At 45.0% G+C, this 25,777-nt stretch overlaps 1 protein-coding gene across 7 annotated transcripts in view; it reads left to right on the forward strand.

Annotated features, from left to right (window-relative positions):
* The window catches only part of LOC129814848 (rho GTPase-activating protein 40-like), a 51,543-nt gene extending 37,718 nt beyond the window's left edge, over nt 1–13,825 (forward strand). For 5 of the 7 annotated variants that reach the window (XM_055867941.1, XM_055867942.1, XM_055867940.1 and 2 more), the window contains exons 10-15: nt 4,939–5,021; nt 6,793–7,008; nt 7,209–7,364; nt 7,619–7,755; nt 7,944–7,999; nt 10,655–13,825. In XM_055867941.1, the coding sequence (XP_055723916.1) occupies nt 4,939–5,021; nt 6,793–7,008; nt 7,209–7,364; nt 7,619–7,755; nt 7,944–7,999; nt 10,655–10,770 (764 nt within the window). In that variant the 3' untranslated portion in view covers nt 10,771–13,825. The remainder of the gene's footprint in view (nt 1–4,938; nt 5,022–6,792; nt 7,009–7,208; nt 7,365–7,618; nt 7,756–7,943; nt 8,000–10,654) is intronic. The other 2 variants (XM_055867938.1, XM_055867943.1) reach the window with 1 other exon arrangement.
* Nucleotides 13,826–25,777: the final 11,952 nt, after the last annotated feature.

A 25,777-nucleotide genomic window follows, 5' to 3' on the forward strand; every position in this document is an offset into this window, starting at 1 on the left:
GTAGTTCAATTTAATCTGATTGTCATAAGGTTCCATGACTTTGTCCACACAGGGCATCTGAACACACAAAAGACTTTGTGATGATTTTCATTACATTTTGGGTGTTTTATTTAACTTGATTTATTTAACACCTGTGGTGTTCCGGGTCAAAAAATGACTGGTCATTAGAAATGAATTGGTGAAACTACAATTAGTGTATAAAATTGAGTTCAGGCACATGCCCATTCAACAGATGGACACACTTCCTCCCCCAGACCCCCACATGCATGTGTGTTTGAACACACACACACACACACACACACACACACACACACACACACACACACACACACACACACACACACACACACACACACACACACACACACACACACACACACACACACACACCTCACTCCCCTTCTTGGCTTCCATGGCAACCCCCACAGAAACATTTCCCCAATAGAATCCTTCCCTCACGGGAACCATTCTCACAAACAATCGCAACATTGTTTCAATAACATATAGAACGTTTCTCGCAGCTCTGGTATATAAAGCTTTTTTGAGGCCTTGCTCACAATTCATTCTGTGGCAGCACAATGACCAAACAATATATTGTATTGTCACGTTCCTGACCTATTTCTGTTAGTTTGTTGTATGTGTTAGTTGGTCAGGACGTGAGTTTGGGTGGGCATTCTATGTTTTCTGTTTCTATGTTGGTTTAAGGGTTGCCTGGTATGGCTCTTAATTAGAGGCAGGTGTTTGGCGTTCCTCTAATTGAGAGTCATATTTAGGTAGGTTGTTTCACAGTGTTCGTTGTGGGTGGTTGTCTCCTGTGTCAGTGTTTGTCGCACCATACGGGACTGTTCGGTTTGTTTTTGTACATCGTCATTTTGTGTAGTCTATTTTCCCTGTTCGTGCGCTCTTCGTGTTTAATGTAAGTTCGTCGTCCAGGTCTGTCTACTCCGTTTGTTGTTTTGGTAGTTATAGTGAAGTTCGTGTTTTTTCGTCTTGTCTTTAAATAAATTATTTGTTCACAACCCGCTGCGCCTTGGTTCCATCACTACTCCTCCTTTTCGGTTGAAGAGGAGGAGGACTACCGTTACAGAACCACCCACCAATCCAGAATCAAGCAGCATAAGTTCGAGCAGTGGAACACGCAACAGGAGAGGCTTAATTATTTGGAGAAATGGACATGGGAGGAAGACCTAGAAGGCTAAGGACCCTGGGCGCAGCCAGGAGAATATCGCCGCCCCAAAGCTGAGCTGGAGGCAGCGAAAGCAGAGAGGCGGCGATATGAGGAGGCAGCTAGGAAGCAAGGCTGGAGACCGGAGAATCAAGCCCAAAACTGCAGATATGAGGGGACGCGTCTAGCACGGAAGCCCGAAAAGCCCGTGAGTACTACCCAAAAATTTATTGGGGGGGGGGGGGGGCTAAGAGGTAGTGGGCCAAGGGCAGGTAGGAGACCTGCGCCCACTTACCAGGCTAACCGTGGAGAGCGGGAGTACGGGCAGACACCGTGTTACGCAGTAGAGCGCACGGTGTCTCCTGTACGTGTGCATAGCCCAGTGCGGGTTATTCCACCTCGCCGCACTGGTAGGGCTAGATTGAGCATTGAGCCAAGTGCCATGAAGCCGGCTCTACATATCTGGCCACCAGTACGTCTCCTTGGGCCGGCTTACATGGCACCAGCCTTACGCATGGTGTCCCCGGTTCGCCTACATAGCCCGGTGCGGGTTATTCCACCTCCCCGCACTGGTCGGGCGACGGGGAGCATTCAGCCAGGTAAGGTTGGGCAGGCTCGGTGTTCAAGGGAGCCAATACGCCTGCACGGTCCGGTATTTCCGGCGCTACCTCCCCGCCCCAGCCCAGTACCACCAGTGCCTACACCACGCACCAGGCTTCCAGTGCGTTTTCAGAGCCCTGTTCCTCCTCCACGCACTCTCCCTATGGTGCGTGTCTCCAGTCCAGTGCCTCCAGTTCCGGCATCACGCACTAAGCCACCTGTGCGTCTCCAGAGCCCTGTACACACTGTTCCTTCTCCCCGTACTCGTCCTGATGTGCGTGCACTCAGCCCGGTGCCACCAGTGCCGGTATCACGCACCAGGCATATAGGAGGCTTTGAGAGTCCAGTGTGCCCTGTCCCTGCTCCCCACACTAGGCTTGAAGTGCGTGTCTCCAGTCCGGTGCCTCCAGTTCCGGCACCACGCACCAGGCCTACAGTGCGTCTCAGCCGGCCAGAGTCTGCCGTCTGCCCAACGGCGCCTGAACTGTCCGTGTGCCAAGCGCCACATGAACTGCCCATCTGCCATGAGCCTACAGAGCCTTCCGCCAGACAGGAGCAGCCAAAGCCTTCCGCCAGACAGGATCAGTCTGAGCCATCCGTCTCCGCAGCGCCATCTGAGCCATCCGTCTCCGCAGCGCCATCTGAGCCATCCGTCTCCGCAGCGCCATCTGAGCCATCCGTCTCCCCAGCACCATCTGAGCCATCCGTCTCCCCAGCGCCGTCTGAGCCATCCGTCTCCCCAGCGCCGTCTGAGCCTTCCGTCTGTCCCGAGCCATTAGAGCCGCCCGTCTGTCCCGAGCCGTAAGAGCCGTTAGTCAGTCAGGAGCCGCTAGAGCCATTCGTCAGTCAGGATCTGCCAGAGCCGCCAACCAGACAGGATCTGCCAGAGCCGCCAACCAGACAGGATCTGCCAGAGCCGCCAACCAGACAGGATCTGCCAGAGCCACCAACCAGACAGGACCTGCCAGAGCCACCAACCAGACAGGATCTGCCAGAGCCGCCAAACAGACAGGATCTGCCAGAGCCGTCAGTGAGCCATGAGCGTCCAGAGTCGTCAGTGAGCCATGAGCGTCCAGAGCCGTCAGCCAGCCATGAGCGTCCAGAGCCGTCAGCCAGCCATGAGCGTCCAGAGCCGTCAGCCAGCCATGAGCGTCCAGAGTCGTCAGCCAGCCATGAGCGTCCAGAGCCGTCAGCCAGCCATGAGCGTCCAGAGTCGTCAGCCAGTCATGAGCTGTCCCTCAGCCCAGAGCGGCTAATTATCCAGAACTGCCCCTCAGTCCAGAGCTGTCTCTCTGTCCGGAGCTGCCTTTCAGTCCGGAGTTGCCCCTCTATCCTGAGCTACCTCTCTATCCTGAGCTACCTCTCTATCCTGAGCTATCCCTCTGTCCTAAACTATCCCTCTGTCCTGAGCTATCCCTCTATCCCGGTGCTGCCCCTTGTGTCGATGTTACCCAAAAGATTTAGTGGGTGTAATATGAGGGTGGTCATTTGTAGGGGGAGATGTAAGCTGGGATTGACTATGGTGGGGTGGGGACCTCGCCCTGAGCCTGAGCCACCACCGTGGTCAGATGCCCACCCAGACCCTCCCCTAGACTTTGTGCTGGTGCGCCCGGAGTTCGCACCTTATGGGGGGGGGTTATGTCACGTTCCTGACCTATTTCTGTTAGTTTGTTGTATGTGTTAGTTGGTCAGGACGTGAGTTTGGGTGGGCATTCTATGTTTTCTGTTTCTATGTTGGTTAAAGGGTTGCCTGGTATGGCTCTTAATTAGAGGCAGGTGTTTGGCATTCCTCTAATTGAGAGTCATATTTAGGTAGGTTGTTTCACAGTGTTCGTTGTGGGTGGTTGTCTCCTGTGTCAGTGTTTGTCGCACCATACGGGACTGTTCGGTTTGTTTTTGTACATCGTCATTTTGTGTAGTCTATTTTCCCTGTTCGTGCGTTCTTCGTGTTTAATGTAAGTTCGTCGTCCAGGTCTGTCTACTCCGTTTGTTGTTTTGTTAGTTATAGTGAAGTTCGTGTTTTTTCGTCTTGTCTTTAAATAAATTATGTGTTCACAACCCGCTGCGCCTTGGTTCCATCACTACTCCTCCTTTTCGGTTGAAGAGGAGGAGGACTACCGTTACATGTATGTGAGGCTCTTGATCATATCTTTGATCATGACAATGGTGAGGAGGAAAGAGTCCTTGTTAAACTTTGACACAAAATAGTCTGTGATAAATGGCACAATATGTTTCATCTGAGTACTAGTTATAGTAAAAACAAATCCATACATTATGCTTTTTTTAACTCAAAAACGAGTTGTATGAGCTCAGGTCAATGAGGCCTACAGGCCATGAATAGCAAATAGAAGTTCAAAACTTGTAATGTTCACTAGAACTTAAGTTGATAAAAAAGATCTAACACAACATTAGGTGATAATATATGTATTATTCTGGATTTATAATCAGCTATAATGGGGCGGTGATTTTGGACTGGGAACACAGAATTAATTAAACATGAAACAAACACAACAGGAGGCTTAACAAATAGATGGTTTGGGATGAGTTGGACCGCAGAGTGAAGGAAAAGCAGCCAACAAGTGCTTAGCATATGCGGGAACTACTTCAAGACTGTCCGAAGAGCATTCCAGGTGAAGATGGTTGAGAGAATGCAAAGAGTGTGCAAAGCTGTCATCAAGGCAAAGGGTGGCTACCTTGAAGAATCAAAAATATATTTAGATTTGTTTAACACTTTTTTGGTTATTACATGATTACATATGTGTTATTTCATCGTTTTGATGTCTTCACTATTATTCTACAATGTAGAAAATAGTAAAAAATTAAGAAAAACCCTTGAATGAGTAAGTGCGTCCTAACTTTTGACTGGTACTGTATATGAAGGTGTATTCTGAGTTTATTGAACAGATAGAGAGAGATTGTGTCAAAGGGCAGTAGGTCAGATTCAAACCTATGCTGACACTGCATGTGTGCCGGAAGCTGCGTCATTACCCCGAGACCAGCCAGGCCATAGTTCAGATGTACAGTATTATGGTTCATTCACACTCTGCCTTTCTGTTGATTGTGTTCTGTGTTGTTTTATACATTTCTGTCCGTTCAGTTCATTCACACCTCAGCCTCTGTTTGCTCTACAAAAATAGCATGCTGGTAGTAATTATCTCTCCTCTCCTATCCAGACGTCCCTGAGCTGAAACAGAAGCTACATGTTCTGAACCTTCTCATTCTTCTACTGCCTGAACCTAACAGAAACACACTAAAGGTATGTTGATGGATTTCAAACTGAGGAAGCGCAATAGCGATTTGTTCATGCAGTCTACTCCTAATAGACACATTGGCTCGGGACTGTGATTGCATGCACTCAGCCAGAGAATGGATTTGAATTGGAAGTGGCTACTGAAGGATTTAGTAGGTAGTAGACTTAAGTTATTCCGTGAGGTACCCAGATGTCTATAGCGATGCACTTTAAATCTCATGCACATCTTGAACTTTCACACTTACAGTGCCTTCAGAAAGTATTCACACTTGTTGACTTAAAAACAAAAAAAAAATTGTGTTACAGCCTGAATTTAAAATTGATTAAATATATATTTTCTGTCACTGGCCTACACACAATACCCCATAATGTCAAAGTGGAATTATGTTTGTAGAAATTTTAAAAAATGACAAAAAATGTAAAAGCTGAAATGTCCTGAGTCAATAAGTATTCACACCTTTTGTTATGGCAAGCCTAAATAAGTTCAGGAGTAAACATTTGCTTAACAAGTCACATATATCATTTTTTCATGACTACCTCATCTCTGTACCCCACACATACAATTATCTGTAAGGTCCCTCACTCGAGCTTTGAATTTCAAACACAGATTCAACCACAAAGACCAGGGACGTTTTCCAATGCCTTGCAAAGAATGGCACCTATTGGTAGATGGGTAAAAAAAGACATTGAATATCCCTTTGAGCATGGTGAAGTTCTTAGTTACACTTTGGATAGTGGATCAATACACCCAGTCACTACAAAGATACAGGCGTCCTTCCTAACTCAGTTGCCGGAGAGGAAGGAAACCACTCAGGGATTTCAACATGAGGCCAATTGTGACTTAAAAACAGTTACAGAGTTTAATGGCTGTGATAGGAGAAAACTAAGGATGGATCAACAACATTGTAGTTACTGCACAATACTAAACTAATTGACAGAGTGAAAAGCAAGAAGCCTGTATAGAATAAAACATAATCCAAAACATGCATCCTGTTTGCAATAAGGCACTAAAGTAATACCGCAAAAAATGTGGCAAAGCAATTCACTTTTTGTTTTGAATACCAAGTGTTATATTTGGGGCAAATCCAATACAAAACTTTACTGAGTACAACTATTCAGTAAAGTAATCACTGCCAAAGGTACTTCTACAAACTATTGACTCAGGGGTGTGAATACTTATGTAAATTAGATCTTTCTGTATTTCATTTTCAACACATTTGCATAAATGACTAAAAACATGTTTTCACTTTGTCATTATGGGGTATTGTGTGTAGATGGGTGAGAAAACACAACATTCAATCCATTTGGAAATCAGGCTGAAACACAACAAAATGTGGAACGAGTCAATGGGTATGAATCTTTTCTGACGTCACTGTACATAGCATAATGTGGGAGGGGCATTAATGATATGCTATGTCTCGCTGACATAATGTAATCTGTAAGTGTGCGTTAACTCCTCCACGTATGGCATGAGAGGGCACTCTGTTTCTAGCTTCTATATACAGTATATACCTTCACATAGCTAGGCCACTTTTAGCTGACAGTTTTTAATGGATGACTCAAAGTATCTGATCCAATTTAAAGTATAAACGTCTGCTTTGCTCCTACCTTGATGGTATAAAAAATGTGTCAACGTTGTTTTTTTAATTAGAATTATATTGCTCCCCAGAAGGGGATATCCACAGTCTATATCAGACAAAACAACATCTCCCTATGGTTACCACCATTCAAATCAACCATATTAATCTCAACAATAACAACATATCAACGTTCACAGGCTCTGTTGGAGTTCCTGAGTAAGGTGGTGTCCAGAGAGAGGAGGAACCGCATGAACCTGTGGGCCGTGTCCACCATCATGGCCCCTAACCTGTTCCTCCACAAAGCCGTGCCCTCCCGCCTCACTGACGGGGGGCCAGGGGTGGAGAAGGGACAGGCCGAGAAGGCTGCTGACATCATGAGGCTCCTCATACGCTACCAGGACTTGCTCTGGACCGTAAGTTAAAGACCTCCAGGCTCTACCACCAACATCTAACAAAACACAACACAACATTCAAGTATCTTTTTAATCTTCTTCCTCCTTAGCATCTAGGATGGGTGGTAGATTCACGTTACGCAACTCACACTTACTGCAAAGAAAAAGGCTGTCGAACAGCTGAACCGGGGTGAATTCATGAAATTGCTTCTTCCTTATAGATCCCGAACTTCCTGATGAGCCAGGTGCGAAAACTGAATGAGAACCGGAACCGGAGGTACCAGTTCTACGACCGACGCATCAAGAACCTGCTGAGGAAAATACACCAGGACAGCAAGGACAAACCTGACAAGAACTCATCAGAGGTAGGCTCAGAGGTAGGCTCTCAACTGGCCAGGGCGTTTGTTGTGGAGTTGGTTGGGAGAAGAAGGCCCCGGGCCCTTGTCACTTGTAAAATGAGATTTGTAATCTCAACGAAGGTCACCCATGTAAAGGATGTGAATGAAATAAGCAGAAGACTGCATGTCGGCTCTGGATGACTGCTAAATGATGCAACTGTCAAATGTCAGAAAGATTGGATTATTATCCCCTCCCTCATCTCCCCCCCCCACCCCCACCCCCACCCCACCAGCCGTGTCGTACAGTGAAGATCCAGGTGGGAGATCTGATGAGCAGCACCATGGAGGTGCAGGTTAACATCAGCTCTACGGCTTCAGACCTGCTGGCTCAGTTCCACAGGCACCTCTGCAGCTCCGACAACACCAAGAGGTATGGTACACTACAATCAATCAATCAAATGCATTTTAGTACAAAGCCCTATAGACCAGCACACAATTTTAGAAAAGGAATGCTTCAGAAATACTGCATTGCCTACTCACTGGGTAGAAATGGAGAATGTGGACGTTTTGAACGTGTTTTTAACATAATCAATTGCATCTGTTTGTTCTCTATCATAGGAACGGTTCGGTGTCCCACCCGGACTGTGCCATCTATGAAGTGGGAGGAAATATCGGTAGGTTCCACAACTCAAACTTTTGCTCCGTAGTGAGACTATTTACCAGACCTGGCTTCAAAAACGATTTGAATTCTTTCAAATACTTTGAGTGTTTGCTTTCTTTCTATTGGTTCAACTTCAACAGGCAAGCTCAATCAAGCACAGCTAAATACATTATTTAAAATAGCATTGAATGCAGGTTTGCTATCTTCTCAGGCTGAGAGCCACATTGGAAAATTACATGAGTGACTCTGACATTTGCATGTCTTTCTGCTCATTGAACTGATTATGCTGGCCAGGCCTTACGCAATGAACTGTATACAGAGAAGGGGCATAGAGAGGGGGAGAGACTGAAAGAGGGGGAGCAGGTGGGGGGGGGGGCGAGCCATCTGTGTGCATCTGCAGTTATCGGAGCAGACACATTCTTACACATGTATCTACTGTATGATACTGTGCTCTCACAGAGCCGACCACTCATACACACTATTTCCTTTGTACGTGCGTTCACGGAACTCAACCATTCCCATTCACCTGATTGCGCCAGGGGCAAAGTTGGCACCTGCTTTGTCAGTAAAGCAGAAAACACTGTTTCAAACTGTTTTTCAACATCTCTCTTGCAGAAGACATTTTATCTCAACGACAGTAACCTGTATGAATCCAATCAAATCAAATCCAATGTGTATTTGTCACATGCGCCGAATACAACACGTGTAGACCTTACAGTGAAATGCTTACTTACAAGCCCTTAACCAACAATGTAGTTTTAAGAAAATACCCCCCAACAAGTAGGAGATAAGAATAACATATGATTAAAGAGCAGCGGTAAATAACAATAACAATAGCAGGGCTATTTACAGGGGGGTACCGGTACAGAGTCAATGTGCGGGGGCACCGGTGTCGAGGTAATTGAAGTAATATGTACATGTAGGTAGAGTTATTAAAGTGACTATGCACAGATATTAACAGAGAGTAGCAGCAGCGTTCCTGGGCAGTGCAAATAGTCTGAGTAGCCATTTGATTAGCTGTTCAGGAGTCTTATGGCTTGGGGGTAGAAGCTATTTAGGAGCCTCTTGGACCTAGACTTGGCGCTCCGGTACCACTTGCCGTGCAGTAGCAGAGAGAACACTCTATGACTTGGGTGGCTGGAGTCTTTGACATTTTTTAGGGCCTTCCTCTGACACCGCCTGGTATAGAGGTCCTGGATGGCAGGAAGCTTGGGCCCAGTGATGTACTGGGCCGTACGCATTACCCTCTGTAATGCCTTGTGGTCGGAGGCCGTGCAGTTGCCATAACAGGCAGTGATGTAACCCATCAGGATGCTCTCGATGGTGCAGCTTTAAAACCTTTTGAGGATCTGAGGACCAACGCCAAATCTTTTCTCCTGAGGGGGAATAGGTTTTGTCGTGCCCTCTTCACGACTGTCTTGGTGTGCTTGGACCATGTTAGTTGTTGGTGATGTGGACGCCAAGGAACTTGAAGCTCTCAACCTGCTCCACTACAGCCCCGTCGATGAGAATGGAGGCGTGCTCGGTCCTCTTTTTCCTGTATTCCACAATCATCTCTTTTGTCTTGATCATGTTGAGGGAGAGGTTGTTCTGGCACCACAGGGCCAGGTCTCTGACCTCTTTCCTATAGGCTGTTGTCGGTGATCAGGCCTACCACTGTTGTGTCGTCGGCAAACTTAATGATGGTGTTGGAGTCGTGCCTGGCCGTGCAGTCATGAGTGAACAGGGAGTACAGGACGGGATTGAGCATGCACTCCTGAGGGGCTCCCTTGTTGAGGATCAGTGTGGCGGATGTGTTGTTACCTACCCATACCACCTGGGGTGGCCCGTCAGGAAGTCCAGGATCCAGTTGCAGAGGGAGGTGTTTAGTCCCAGGGTCCTTAGCTTAGTGATGAGTTTTGAGGGCACTATGGTGCTGAATGCTGAGCTGTAGTCAATGAATAGCATTCTCACATAGGTGTTCCTTTTATCCAGGTGTGAAAGGCAGTATGGAGTGCAATATAAATTGCATAATCTGTGGATCTGTGGGTGTGGTATGCAAATTGGAGTGGGTCTAGGGTTTCTGGGATAATGGTGTTGATTTGAGACATGACCAGCCTTTCATGGCTACAGACGTGAGTGCTATGGGTCGGTAGTCATTTAGACATGTTACCTTAGTGTTCTTGGGCACAGGGACTATGGTGGTCTGCTTGAAACATGTTGGTATTACAGACTCAGACTGGGAGAGCTTGAAAATGTCAGTGAAGACACTTGCCAGTTGGTCAGCGCATGCTCGGACTAAATGTCCTGGTAATACGTCTGGCCCTGGGGCCTTGTGAATGTTGACCTGTTTAAAGGTCTTACTCACATCGGCTGCGGAAAGCGTGATCATACAGTTGTCCGGAACAGCTGATGCTCTCATGCATGTTTCAGTGTTACTTGCCTTGAAGCGATCATAGAAGTTATTTAGCTCGTCTGGTAGGCTCGTGTCACTGGGCAGCTCTCGTCTGTGCTTCCCTTTGTAGCCTGTAATAGTTTGCAAGCACTACCACATCCGACGAGCGTCGGAGCCAGTGTAGTACGATTCGATCTTAGTCCTGTAATGATGCTTTGCCTGTTTGATGGTTAAATTACAAAATCTGTCCCTCAAGATTGAATCAGCCTTGAGTTGTTCTGTTCTGTCCCATAGGTGAACACTGCCTAGACCCAGAGACCCATCTCCTGGACCTGTACAACACCAACCCCAGTGGGGAGTGGGTCATCAAACTGAAACCACTGGTCACCGCCAGGGGGCTGCACCAATAAGAGACCGCCGCAGGCAAAGGGAGAGTCTTCAAGATCTTCAAGAGCCAGCCAGAGGAGGAGGGCGACCAGGAGGAGGAAGCTGCTGCTGCTGTTAAAAAACAAACCACCTCAAGACTGAGCCCTCTCTCCCCCTTTCCTCTGCTCAATGCAGGGGAGACCAGACTAGGAGGTGCAACGCAGAGAGAGAGACAGAGAGGGAGAGATACTGCTCAAAAACACTCCACCTCCACACCTTCAGATGGAAGAGAGGCTGAGGCTGCTTCTTGGCTTGTCAGCTCTCAGCCAATCACCTCCCAGCACCCGCAGGAACCCAGATCTGGGTATCTGATGCACCGCTGCTTACAACAGTAGCCACAGAGTCTCTCTCACTCCCTCTCTCTCACTCTCTCTCTTTCTTTTTTCTAGCTCTCCATTCCTTCTTCTCTGACATTTGATCACAAAAGGAATGGGAGTGGAACATGTACAGTATATCTGTTTTCCTTTTTTTTCCTCTTTCACAGGGGGACAGTCAGAGACTCGAATGAGCTGATAGCCCTATGTCCTGTCCCTTGTGTAGGACTTTGGCTCTGTTCTTTCTGGGGCCTTTGGGCCCTGTCCCTGTAGACTCTCAATAGGAGCCCTAATCAGAGCAGAGGACAGAGATCCTTCTTCTCTTTTAAGGGATCAAAGGTCAGCCTTTAAGACATTACTACTGAACCTCTAAAGGGAACTGTTGTTTAATAACAGAGAGTGAAGCTGGACTTCGTTTCTGTTTTCTCATTTTTGTTTTTGATGAATGAAGGATTTTAAGTATTGAATCTGGCGATGGATTGATTGACTATTTATAATTGATTGGATGTGTCTATCTGTATGTACGTGTATGTAGTCATGAATGTCCTTTGAAATGAATAGGTATGTTTGTTGCTGAAATAGTTAATAACATAAGTCATGTTAGCTCATCCAGTCTTTTGGGGGGCTTTTACAGTGTTCTTGCTCTTATACAGTACCTTTGTTGATGAGTTGTATTTTGATCCACCTCTGCATCCCTCCTTTTCTATTTCTATTACCCATTTGTCATCCGTTCCTCTTTAAAATACATTTCATACAGTTCCAGTCAAAAGTTTGAACACACCTACTCAAGTGTTAAACAAATGAAAATATATTTTATATTTGAGATTCTTCAAAGACTGTTGGAAAAGCATTCCAGGTGAAGCTGGTTGAGAGAATGCCAAAAAGTGTGCAAGCTGTCATCAAGGCAAAGGGTGGCTACTTTGAAGAATCTCAAATATGAAATATATTTGTATTTGTTTAACACTTTCTTTGGTTACTACATGATTCCATATGTGTTATTTCATAGTTGTGATGTCTTCGCTATTATTCTACAATGTGGAAAATAGTAAAAATAAAGAAAACCCCTTGAATGAGTAGGTGTGTCCAAACTTTTGACTGGCACTGTATATGAAATATATTAATAGTGTTTACACGTTTTTGATGACGCTCAGATGTTAGAATCAGTATGCACCACCATCAGTGGAGGCTGTTGATGAAAGGACGACTCATAGTAATAGCTGGAATGGAGATAATGGAATGCTATCAAACAAATGGAACCTATGTGTTTGATGTATTTGATACCATTCCAATGATTCCTATCCAGCCATTACCACGAGCCTGTCCTAAGGTGCCACCAACCTCCTGTGACCACCATGTACATTATCTTCCACAACATGACAACCTACCATGAATTTACAGTGGGGTCTGAAATGATTGATAAAGATGAGCAAAAATGACTGTATGAAATAAATAATTCAAAATACTGAGCTATATTGTATACTAAAGAAATTGGGAAATGATATTATTTTATACTAATAGAATTGTTCAGAGAACGAGATTTTGTGTAACAAATAATATTATGACCATTTATTTGTGGATTTTGATGTGTGCTTGAGGTTATTCTCTTGATGGACGATCTACTTCCGGCCAAGTTTCTGCCTCCTAACAGAGGCAATCAAGTTTGGGCTAAAATGTCCTGGTATTGGGTGAAGTCCATGATTACGTTGACCTTAACAAGGGCCTTAGGACCAGTGGAAGCAAATAACCCCATAACATCAAAGATCCACCACCATATTTTGCAGTAGGTACAGTGCCTTCGGAAAGTATTCAACCCCCTTGACTTTATCCACATTTTGTTGAGTTACAAAGTGGAATTAAAATGTATTTCATTTAATAAATAAAAAAATGATCTACACAAAATACTCATGTCAAAGTGGAAGAAAAATTTTAACATTATTTTTTAAATCTATAAGAAATAAAACTAATATGTCTTCATTAGATAATTATTCAACCCCCTGAGTTAGAAACACCTTTAGAAGCAATTACAGATGTGAGTCTTTTTGGGTAATTACACATGTGTAAGAGCTTTGCACACCTGGATTGTACAACATTTGCCCATCATTCTTTAAAAAATGATTCAACCTCTGTCAAGTTGGTTGTTGATCATTGCCAGATAACCATTTGCATGTCTAGCCATAGATTTTCAAGCAAATTTAATTCCAAACTGAAGCACGGCCACTCAGGAACATTCAATGTCAACTTGGTAAGCAACCAAACTGTAGATTTGGCCTTGTCATTTGTCTCCCAGTGTCTATTGGAAAGCAGACTGAACCAAGTTCTCCTTTAGGATTTTACCTGTGCTTAGCTCTATTCCATTTTCTTTAATCCAAAAAATAATTATCTTGTCCATGCCGATGACAAGCATACCCATAACATGATGCAGCCGCCACTAATGCTTGCAAATATGAGTGGTACTCAGTGATGTGTTGTCTTGGATTTGACCCAAACATAATGCTCAGTATTCAGGACAAAATGTTAATGTCTTTGCCACATTTTTTGCAGTATGACTTTAGTGCCTTTTTTCAAACAGGATGCATGTTTTGGAATATTTTCGTTTTGTACAGGCTTCCTTCTTTTCACTTTGTAATTTAGGTTAGTATTGTGGAGTGACTACAAAGTTGTCAATCCATCCTAAATTTTTTCCTTTCACAGCCATTAAACTCTGTTTTAAAATGTTGTTTTAAAATGACTATTGGCCTCATTGTGAAAGCAGTTTACTTCCTCTCTGGCAACTGAGTTAGGAAGGACGCCTGTATCTTTGTAGTGAATGGGTGTATTGATACACCATCCAAAGCCTAATTAATAACACCATACTCAAAGGAATATTCAGTGTTTTTTTCTTTTACCCATTTATCAATCGGTGCCCTTCTTTGCGAGGCATTGGACAACCTCCCAGGTATTTTGGGGGCCCTAATCAAGATTTTTACCAATCTAAAAATTGCTAGATGACATGGCTAATTGAGTGACTGTCAGTGACTGATAAAACAAGAGAAAAACTGCTGATGCACGACCAAATGTCCAACTTACACCTTGTGCATTCTACTATTCTAACTCTCAACAGTAAGTTTAGACCCCGACTGAGTTCCTAAAATATATTTATTATTTTTTGGTTGAGGCCCCCTCAGTGGCCGGGGCCCTAAGCGACCATTTATGTCGATAATGCCCGGAGCCGGCCCTGCTCCCTGGTCTTTCTGGGGAGATTCTCTACTCACTGAGGGACCTTACAGTATGTGTGGGGTACAGAGATGAGGTAGTCATTCATAAATCATGCACACAGAGTGAGTCCATGCAACTTATGTGATTTTTAAAGCAAGTTTGTCCTCCTGAACTTATTTAGGCTTGCCATAACAAAGGGGTTGACTACTTACTTACTCAAGCCATTTCAGCTTTTCATTTTTTATTAATTTGTGAAAGTAATATTCTAAAAACCTAATTCCACTGACATTGTAGGTTATTGTGTGTTGAGTGACAAATTATGAATCTCAATTGAATCAATTTTAAATTCAGGCTGTAACACAATAGAATGATGACAAAGTCAAGGGGGTTGAATACTTTCTGAAGACACTGTATAGGATTATTTTCTGTTTATGCATTCTCATTTGAACGCTAAACTCACCGCTGGTGTGCGTGGCCAAAGAGCTTTATTTTCATGTCATCCAACAAATGTAAACGTCTGGAGTTTGCTAAACGGCATTCGCCGCTTGGATTGTATCCGGTGCTTTGGTCAGATGACATGAAAATAGAGCTCTTTGGCCACACACACAAGTGGTGGGTTTGGCGTCGAAATGAGAATGCATGAGCAGAATAGAATTTGGGCAGGAGTAGATCTTCCAGGAAGACAATAACATTTACACATCAACATCCACAAAGAAAGGGTTAATTTGCCACAAAAGGAACATTTTGCAATGGCCGTCTCAGTCTCCACCCTTGAAACCCATTTGAAAACCTTTGGTTTGAATGGAAGAAGGGAGTCCATACGTGCAGATGAAGGATATCAAGGATCTGGAAGAGTTCTGTCTGGAGGAATGATCTAAGATCCCTCCCAATGTGTTCTCCAATCTCATAAAACGTTTTATAAAAAGGCTCAGTGTCGTTATCCTCGCAAGGTGAGGTATTCAAAAGTATTGAAAACAGCGGTGTCAATCATTTGTACCCATACCTTTTTCTCTGAGCAATTGTATTAGTATAAAATAATATCATTTCCCTTTTTGAGCTATCTTTATCAATGGTGTTAATCATTTCGGACCACGCTGTATATGCTACTCTTCTCAGACATTATTCACCGCCACACACAGTTTCAAAATGCTTACGCATGCTCACACACACACACGCTCAAACAAACTGTATAGATCTCATCTCAGTCACGGAAAGTCCTTCTGTTTGATAAAGAGAAGGCTAGTGTGTGTGTGTGTGGGGGGGGGGGGGGGGGGGGGGGGCTGTGTTTTGAGCTTCATTACACAAGCCCAATTGGGCTGTGGCTGAGTCCGTGGCACAGTTCATTGCCCCAGTACAAAGCACTGATGGAACACACACACACAAAGCGAAGCACTGATGGAGCAGGCCTTCTGCTGACGTTAATCAGTGGAACTAGGTCACCTTTAAAAGCTCTGTTTTTCTCAGGGGAACTAGTGACACTTTACACCCTAGATTACAGCCCAGCCCAGGCCAGAACACGTGTGGATGTAATGTGTGTGTACATACTGTACACGCTTGCATACTCCATGCACACACACACACACACACAAGCACACAAAATCAACTGAACAATAAACTGGGTCACATGTACTGTATGTGGAGTACGGATGCATGTTCTCTCTATATCGTACTGTTCAATGGCCAATTCTGTGTCCTTTTGTTAGGGGCCTAACGTAATTCAAGGCCTTAAAACAGTGCAATGCAAATGATATGATGAGCACTTGTGTGACAAGCACCTAAGAGATCGACATGAGAAGTAGCACAAAGTGCAAATGATATGATGAGCACTTGTGTGACAAGCACCTAAGAGATCGACATGAGAAGTAGCACAAGAAAATAACAAAAATAGAAACAGTTATTTTACGGTAAAAAAAACGGAGTCGATGCGTCTTGAGAATGTCTTCCATGAATGGACTTTGCTTTTGTAATAGTCTACTTACTGTCAAATGCTACCCGCAATGCTCTCAGGTCTACAGCTGACAAAATCATTGAACCTACTGTAGGTTACAGTGGTAGTTGTGTGCAGTGGGGTCCGACAGTATTGACACTCTTGATAGAAATGCCTGTGTAAAATAACTCATTCAAATACTGAGCTGTATTGTGTGCAAAAAAAAGGGGGGTAAATTGTATCATTTTATACTAATGCAATTTCTCAGAGAAAGAGATTTTGTCTAACAAGTTCTCTTTTTTTTCTTAAAAAGGGTAGGGGGGTACAAATGATTGACACCCCTGTTTTCAATACCTTTGAATACCTCACCTTGAGAGGATAACGGCACTGATCCTTTTTCTAAAACGTTTTATGAGATTGGAGAACACATTGGGAGGGATCTTAGACCATTCCTCCAGACAGAATCCTTCCAGATCCTTGATGTCCTTCGTCTGTGCTGATGGACTGCCCTCTTCCATTCAAACCACAGGTTTATAATGGGTTTCAAGTGCGGAATCTGAGATGGACATTGCAAAATGTTGATTTTTGTGGCCAATTAACCATTTCTTTCTGGATTTTGATGTGTGCTTGGGGTTATAGTCTTTGACACTCCAGGTTTTTGAGCTAAAATGTCCACCACCATATTATATTTTGCGGTACTGTAGGTAAGGGGTTATTTTCTGCTCATGCATTCTCATTTCGATGCCAAACCCACCACTGGTTGGCGTGGCCTAGGAGCTCTATGTTCATGTAACCTGACCAGAGCACTGGTTCCAGTCCAAGTGTCAATGCTGTTAGTAGGATTAGACCCTTTTTTTCTATTTTCACCTAAAATGACATACCCAAATCTAAATACCTGTAGCTCAGGCCCTGAAGCAAGGATATGCATATTCTTAGTACCATTTGAAAGGAAACACTTTGAAGTTTATGGAAATGTGAAAGGAATGTAGTAGAATATAACACAATATATCTGGTAAAATATAATACATAGAAAAAAAGAAAAAAAACAACCATGCAAGAGAAAGGCCATAACGCATTAGTCCAGCCCAGGTGCAATTTAGATTTTGGCCACTAGATGGCGTCAGTGTATGCACAAAGTTTTAGACTGATCCAATGGACCATTGCGTTTCCGTTAAACATTTTGTATCAAGACTGCCCAAATGTGCCTAATTTCTTTATTAATAACTTTTCATGTTCAAAATTGTGCACTCTCCTCAAACAATAGCATGGTATTCTTTCACTGCAATAGCTACTGTAAATTGGACAGTGCAGTTAGATTAAAAATAATTTAAGCTTTCTGCCAATATCAGATATGTCTATGTCCTGGGAAATTTTCTTGTTACTTACAACCTCATGCTAATCGCATTAGCCTATGTTAGCTCAACCATCCCGTGGAAGGGACACCATTCCTGAATAAGCAAACTCTAGGCGTATACATTTGTTGAATGACATGAAAATATAGCTGTTTGGCCACTCACATCAGTGGTGGGTTTGGCATCGAAATTAGTATGCATGAGCAGAAAATAACCCCATACCTACTGTAAAATATGGTGGTGGATCTTTGATGTTATGGGTCTATTTTGCTTCCACTGGTCCAGGGCCTAGTACCAGGATAATTTAGCACATTCATAGGTTAATTTATAGCCATTAACTTAATGGACAAGATTAAAATGAGATGAAAGGCGAGTTCCTAACAAGTTCATGAAGTCAAGCTAAAGCTCTGTGTGACATTCACACCGGTGGGGGTAGATGTTTTGATTAAGAGAGACCTTTAGGAAATATGCCCAAAAAAATCGAGCACTAAACATACAAATATATCATTTTACAGTTATAAGGAAAGGTGAAATATTATAGTTATTGGTTTTATAATTTAGAAACGCATATAAGCCATTTCAAGCCTTAATTATACAGTTTTGTATAATAGGAAATATTTAAATGATATTTGTACTGTGTACTGGAGCTTGTGTCCTCAAAGGTGACTATACCTCAGCAATTCATATTTTTGAAATCAGAGAAAAGTGAGATTTTAACCTTTCTTGGAGTGTGCAGCATTCCTAGTTATTGTTTATGGTCCTCTCGTGATAAATCATATTTGGGGGGGGAATACTTAGATTACATTTTAGATTACATGTAGTTATATTTGAAGAGGTTTTAAATATCTGCTACGAAATTAAGATTCAAAGATGTCTGCAAAAATAATGGGGTTTCAGCTATGACATTTTTTTGGGGGGGGCTAGCTGACATTGGCCGGCAACTTGTGTTTCCTCCGGAGATCGCAACCACCACCCTAAGACCTGACATGGTGCTCTGGTCCCATTCGCTCAAGAAGGTCTTCATCATTGAGCTCACAGTACCCTGGGAGGACTCAGTAGATGAGGCTTATGAGCGGAAACATCTGCGCTATGCCAATCTAGCTGCCGAAGCACGGCATCATGGCTGGAACACAGAAGTCCGACCAGTGGAGGTGGGCTGCAGAGGTTTTGTGGCGACATCTACAACCAGACTGCTTAGAGACCTGGGAATTAAGGGCCAGAGCCAGCGTTCGGCAATCAAAGCTGTATCAGAGGCGGCAGAAGGCAGCAGTCAATGGCTCTGGATGAAGAGGAAAGACCCCAGCTGGGCCCCGAAGTGAGAGGGCCAGGAGGTATGCGGTCAACAATGCTTGACTCAGGGAGGAAGACGCCCCTGCCATGCATAGTCCCATGGGATGTTGGCTATCAACAACAACGCAACTCCTATGACTAATTGGGAATGGGACGCAAGCGTAGGATTGATCACCCTGTCGCTGGCCGCCTTTGGGGAGGGTGTATAGTGTGAAAGGCCGAAACACCCTAGGAACCAAAGGTACACTACTGACGATGCGCTCCCCAAATTTCACCAGTCTCACTGTTCATGAACTCTTGGAAGTGCTTGCACAAAGGATAGTAACATCTCATCCTGTGTTCTTGGAATCTGAATATCTGGACTAGTCCAGTGACTGCTGAGAAAGATCAACTGACAACAGGGGAAAGTCCTTGTGGCGGCACGGAGAGACGGCTGACAGGAGGGAATAGACCCCACTGGGACAGTCATGGGGTAGCTTCCCATTTCTGTAGTTTCCCATACTTCGCAGTATGTTGGAAACACCCGCTTTTAGCTACAGAAAGTCAACATACGAGAATACCCCTAGAGTCTGCGAGAGCGGGGGCGGAAGATGACTCATCGGCTGACAACATGGTAACGACTGGACCGGAAACGACTACGAGTAATGAGAGCACAGCACAAGAGATCATCACAGCAACTGTCACAAGTTCCGCTGCAACAGCAGGCCACAAACAGATGCAGGTATGTGTCTGTGGTTGGAGGAAAGTTACATCACACCATGGGTTGAGGATCCACCAGGGGAAGAAGGGGTGTCTGGGTAAAGAGAGACAGAGGCCTCGCATTGATCACTTTCTGCGAAAGCGATCAAATCAGTCGAATGAAGCACAGCAACTGGACGCAAACCATAGTTTGCAGTGCATCAGTACCACTGTCATGGAGGACGTAAACTCAAGCACCAAAGTAACAACTGAGGTGGAACCAACAACAGGAGTGGAACTCACCCAGCCTCCCAGACCTGCAGTCGAGAGGAGACTACCAGGGCACAGACCGTATGTGAAGTGGCCTGGCGCCAGTGACAAGAAGTTGTGGGAAGCAGTGAATACTGACCTTACCTTGACCCTCGAGAAACTTCGAGGCACAGTGGAGAAGAAGTTGGAGAGGATGGGGGACATCATCTATGAGTACGGGGCAGAAAGCTTTGGAGTGCAAGAGGCAAAAGGCGGGAGAAAGGTTCCAACCCCACCAGTTTCCAGGAGGCAACAAGAAATCAAGTGCCTCGTTCAAGAAAGGAGACAGCTTAAGAAACAGTGGAAGAAGGCTTCGGAAGTGGAAAAGGAGGGCATAGAGGCACTTCAGGCTGACATTAAAACCCGGTTGGCATCCCTCCGTAGAGCAGAGAACCTACGGAAACGCAGAAGGAAGAAAGAACAAACTAGAACTCGATTCTATAAAGATCCCTTCAAGTTCCTTAAAAGTCTCTTCACGAAGGAAAAAAGTGGAGCTCTAAAAACAACAAAGAAAGACCTAGAGGAGCACCTGATAACAACAAACTTTGACTCAAAGCGACATGAACATCTGGCCATCCCATCAGATATCCCACCCATTGAACCCCCGGAACATCATATTGAGACCAGCCCTCCGACATGGAAAGAGGTGGAAAACACAGTTCGACGGGCAAGAACAGCATCAGCCCCGGGGCCAAATGGAGTCCCGTACAAAGTGTATAAGAACGCACCAGACGTCCTGAGGGTCCTCTGGAGGCTTATGAGAACAGCTTGGCAGAAGAAGATAATACCCAAAGTGTGGCGTAGGGCAGGCGGGGTCCTGATCCCTAAGGAGAAGGATGCAGTGAACATCAGCCAATTCCGCCCAATCTCCTTACTGAATGTCGAGGGTAAAATCTTCTTTAGGGTCATTGCCCAGAGGATGTCCGAGTACCTGCAAAGGAATGCGTACGTCGATACATCTGTACAGAAGGCAGGAATATCAGGGTTCTCTGGCTGCTTGGAACACTCCAGCATGATCTGGCACCAGATCCAAATGGCCAAGGTGGAGAAAAGGGACCTCCACGTAGTCTTCCTCGACCTCGCCAATGCATTTGGCTCTGTGCCCCATGAACTCCTGTGGTCTGCCTTCAGATTTTTCCACATACCGGACACCATCACAACGCTGGTGAAGTCGTACTTCAAGGATCTGCAGTTCTGCTTCACCACCTCAGAGTTCACCACCTCATGGCAGTGCCTGAATGTAGGTATAATGGCGGGATGTACCATTTCTCCGTTGGCATTCATAATGGCAATGGAGGTTATCATCAGATCCTCAAAATGGGTTGCTGGTGGACAGCGAGTCGACTCTGGTTTCCGCCTCCCTCCACTCAGAGCCTACATGGACGACATTACAACATTGACCACCACTGTCCCATGCACCAGGAGACTGCTCAGAAAACTCGAGGAGAACATCAGCTGGGCCCGTATGAAGATTAAACCATCCAAGTCACGCAGCATCTCGATTGTGAAGGGAGTACTCTCTGACCTGAAATTCTTCATCGGAGATGACCAAATCCCAACAGTGTCTGAGCAGCCGGTAAAAAGCCTTGGAAGGTGGTATGATGCAAGCCTGAAGGACAAAGACCAGGTGCAACAGCTGCGCAAAGACATCAGTAGTAGCCTACAGTCCATCGACAACACCCAGCTACCTGGAAAGTTAAAGGCCTGGTGTCTGCAGTTTGGTCTCCTACCCCGGGTGTTGTGGCCCCTAGCAGTGTATGAGGTTCCAATCTCAACAGTGGAGAAGATGGAAAGAGGAGTCACAGGCTACTTAAAGAAGTGGCTCGGAGTTCCACGATGCCTTACCACCATAGGCCTCTATGGAGATGGTGTCCTCAAGCTGCCCCTCACCAGTCTAACAGAGGAATTCAAGTGTGCAAAAACCAGGCTCCAGATGACACTGAATGAATCTCGAAACCCAGTGGTGAGCAACAACGCGCCGACCTTGGCAACTGGGCGCAAATGGAGGCCAGGAAAAGCAGTCCAGGAGGCAACAGCAGCCCTCAGACATGCTGACATTGTGGGTCATGTTCAGCAAGGGAGAGGAGGCCTTGGGCTAACTAGCCGTGCTGCTTGGAGTAAGGCCACTGCACCAGAGCGGCGGAAGATGGTAGTGCAGGAAGTACGCCATCAGGAGGAGGCTGCAAGGTGGGCCAAGGCAGTCTCTCTTGCCAAACAGGGACAGTGGACTCGATGGGACAGTGTGGAGAAGAGGAAGATCAGCTGGAAGGATCTGTGGGCCATGGAAGCGAGGCGGTTGAGCTTTTCCATCAGAGCAACATATGACGTCCTTCCAACACCAGTTAATCTTCACCAATGGTATGGTGAAGATCCGGACTGTGCCCTCTGTTCCATGCCAGCCAACCTCAGGCACATTCTCACAGGGTGTAAAACAAGCCTCACCCAAGGACGCTACACTTGGCGTCACAACCAAGTCCTTAAAAACCTTGCGTCCGCCCTGGAGGACAAGCGAGCTGCCACCAACTCCCTACCACCCCCAGCAGCATCACACCCCTTACGGACGACCTTTGTCCGCGAAGGGGCTAAACCACCGAAGAGCGGCTCTACACCATTAGAGCGAGACCAGCTGCGCTTGGCCCGCGACTGGAAAATGCTAGCTGACATTGGCCGGCAACTTGTGTTTCCTCCGGAGATCGCAACCACCACCCTAAGACCTGACATGGTGCTCTGGTCCCATTCGCTCAAGAAGGTCTTCATCATTGAGCTCACAGTACCCTGGGAGGACTCAGTAGATGAGGCTTATGAGCGGAAACATCTGCGCTATGCCAATCTAGCTGCCGAAGCACGGCATCATGGCTGGAACACAGAAGTCCGACCAGTGGAGGTGGGCTGCAGAGGTTTTGTGGCGACATCTACAACCAGACTGCTTAGAGACCTGGGAATTAAGGGCCAGAGCCAGCGTTCGGCAATCAAAGCTGTATCAGAGGCGGCAGAAGGCAGCAGTCAATGGCTCTGGATGAAGAGGAAAGACCCCAGCTGGGCCCCGAAGTGAGAGGGCCAGGAGGTATGCGGTCAACAATGCTTGACTCAGGGAGGAAGACGCCCCTGCCATGCATAGTCGCATGGGATGTTGGCTATCAACAACAACGCAACTCCTATGACTAATTGGGAATGGGACGCAAGCGTAGGATTGATCACCCTGTCGCTGGCCGCCTTTGGGGAGGGTGTATAGTGTGAAAGGCTGAAACACCCTAGGAACCAAAGGTACACTACTGACGATGCGCTCCCCAAATTTCACCAGTCTCACTGTTCATGAACTCTTGGAAGTGCTTGCACAAAGGATAGTAACATCTCATCCTGTGTTCTTGGAATCTGAACTACAGTTGGTGAAGTGGATTTACACCCGGTAACGGCATTACAGTAACGGAATTACATCATGGGTCCCTGATCTGTACTATACAGAAATGCAGAATTATGTATCCTGAATAGGTACACAAAGGTAGAAATATTCAATATCCTTTTCTTTTTTTTTTTTTTACATATTTGGGTACTATTCTACACACTGGCGATCATTGAAATGATCTCCTCCCCCAAACAAGACCACACATGGTTGGTCCAGACCAGACCAAATCTGAACCAATCATAGACATCTATGTTCCACAAGTTTGGACAACACAGTAGAGCACAGTAGAGTACAGCACAGCACAGTAGAGTAGAGGTTAGTAAAGTAAATATGTGCAGTACGGTACAGTAGAGTACAGTATAATACAGTACATTATACTGTACTCTACTCTCGTGTACAGTTCTGTACTGTACAGTACTGTACTTAACTTTTCTTTGCTGTAATCTTCTGTACTGTACTCTACTGTGCTCTACTGTACAGTACTATGCGGTCCAATCTTGTGAAACATAGACGTCTATGATTGGTTCAGATTCGGTCTGGCCAGGGCAGACGGACCAAATTTCAACTACTTTCCAACGTCCATGAATGTCCGGTTTCGGTCGGTGCTCAGTGGGTGTGGATGCTTGTTCCAGTAAATGGAAAGAGGATAGGTGTTAGGTGTCATTGTAGGTGTCAGTAAGAGCCGGGAGAGGTGATATTAACTGAAGAGAGAGAGAAGAGACAGAGAAGGAGAGCGACAGAGACAGAGAGAGGGAGAGGGAGAGGGAGAGGGAGAGGGAGAGGGAGAGGGAGAGGGAGAGGGAGAGGGAGAGGAATGGGCTGTCCAGACTGTTTTCATATTCTTGCTTTGACCACCAGACAACAGAAAGAGAAAAAAACTGTTATATGCCAGTGCAAGTGAGGACAGTAGCAGATGACCCAACTGCGGTTTGTGACTATGATTTCCCATTGTAGCCAATTCAACTGCAGTAATTTCATTACAGATTTTTCTGCAATTCTGTTACCAATTTGGTAACAGAATTACGAGTATTAATCATTTAATAATTCATAAACCATCTTTATATCAGTAAAAACACAAACTAGGTCTACCTTTACTTATTACTTTTACTTATCTACCTTTACTTATTACTTATTACTTCTGTGAATGTCATTATCCTCCCTTATCATGATGGAGAGAAGTTTGAAATAAGGTATTTGGTAACGGAATTACAAGGCACAAATCTTAAACTTACAGCAGGCAAATCATTTCCCAACACTAAAATCTAAGTGTTGATATTACTTGGCAGGGGTCTTTACTTCAACAGTATTGTGCTTTGATGTATACCTTCAAAGACTTTCTGTTAGATGTTGTCTCAGACCCCTTTTCCATCTGTTTGACTAGAAATCAACGCCTTTGCTTATTCCTTATTAATAGAATGGAAAATGGTTGAAAAATTGATATATGACTTCATTTCGCAAAGTTAGAGACTCTTATAAACTTCACATGTTGGTGCTCATGGGTCCTTTTAGATTGAAATGTTTTTTAGTTTTTTGTCAATAAAATGTATGTGGAAAACAATATTGGCAACTGTACTGTATTCATTCATTCAACACTGAATTTGCAGGTCCATCAGTTTCTACTAACACACACACACACACACACACACACACACACACACACACACACACACACACACACACACACACACACACACACACACACACACACACACACACACACACACACACACACACACACACACACACACACACACCGCTAACAGCAACAGCAACAAAACCTATGTGTGATTGGACTGGCCTAATCAATTGATAGTTGGACCTTGTAATGGTGGAGGGAAAAGAGAAGGGGGAAGGCTGATCTGTGTGCCCTCTGATTAATCAACGCATTAGCCCCTGGAATGCCCGTTTCAACTAACTAGCTCATCAACTTGGATTATTCTAGTAAATGATTACACAGGATTGCCTATACAATAGCCTTCGAAGTCCTGGCTTGTCACGTACCATTGGAAATATTAGTCAAGGAGATGAGATTAGGAAGGATGGCCACACGAGACTACCAGTAGACAAAATATTTCTGGCCTAACTGCAGTATACGGGCTAAAACAATGTTACAATACAAAGCAATGTCAAATTTGCATCAGAGACTGGCCTTTTCTTGGTACGAGATGATTTTACAATCCATTTCAGCAAAGTCAAATGTTCTGTCTGGTATACCCAGGCTAATGCAGCCTGCTCCTACTACAATAGGCCGACTGAAACCTCAGACACAAAAACGATATTTCTAACCTCCTGCTGCCAGATCTAAATGACTGTAATCAGTGGGTGAATGGAAATCAGCTGCTTTGTTTCGAGAGGTGATGGAAGAAACCCCCTAACTCCTATACCCCCTAGTCTCTTCCCTTCTACCATCTACTCAATACCCCCATCCTGCCCCCTCTCTCCACCAATCACAGTTCTGCGTCGACCTTATTCAATCATGACACCTGCTTCGTCTATCTTTCTCTGTCTGTGTTCCATCGCCAA

The sequence above is a fragment of the Salvelinus fontinalis genome, chromosome 18 (genome assembly GCF_029448725.1).
Source record: "Salvelinus fontinalis isolate EN_2023a chromosome 18, ASM2944872v1, whole genome shotgun sequence".
Lineage (NCBI taxonomy): Eukaryota > Metazoa > Chordata > Actinopteri > Salmoniformes > Salmonidae > Salvelinus > Salvelinus fontinalis.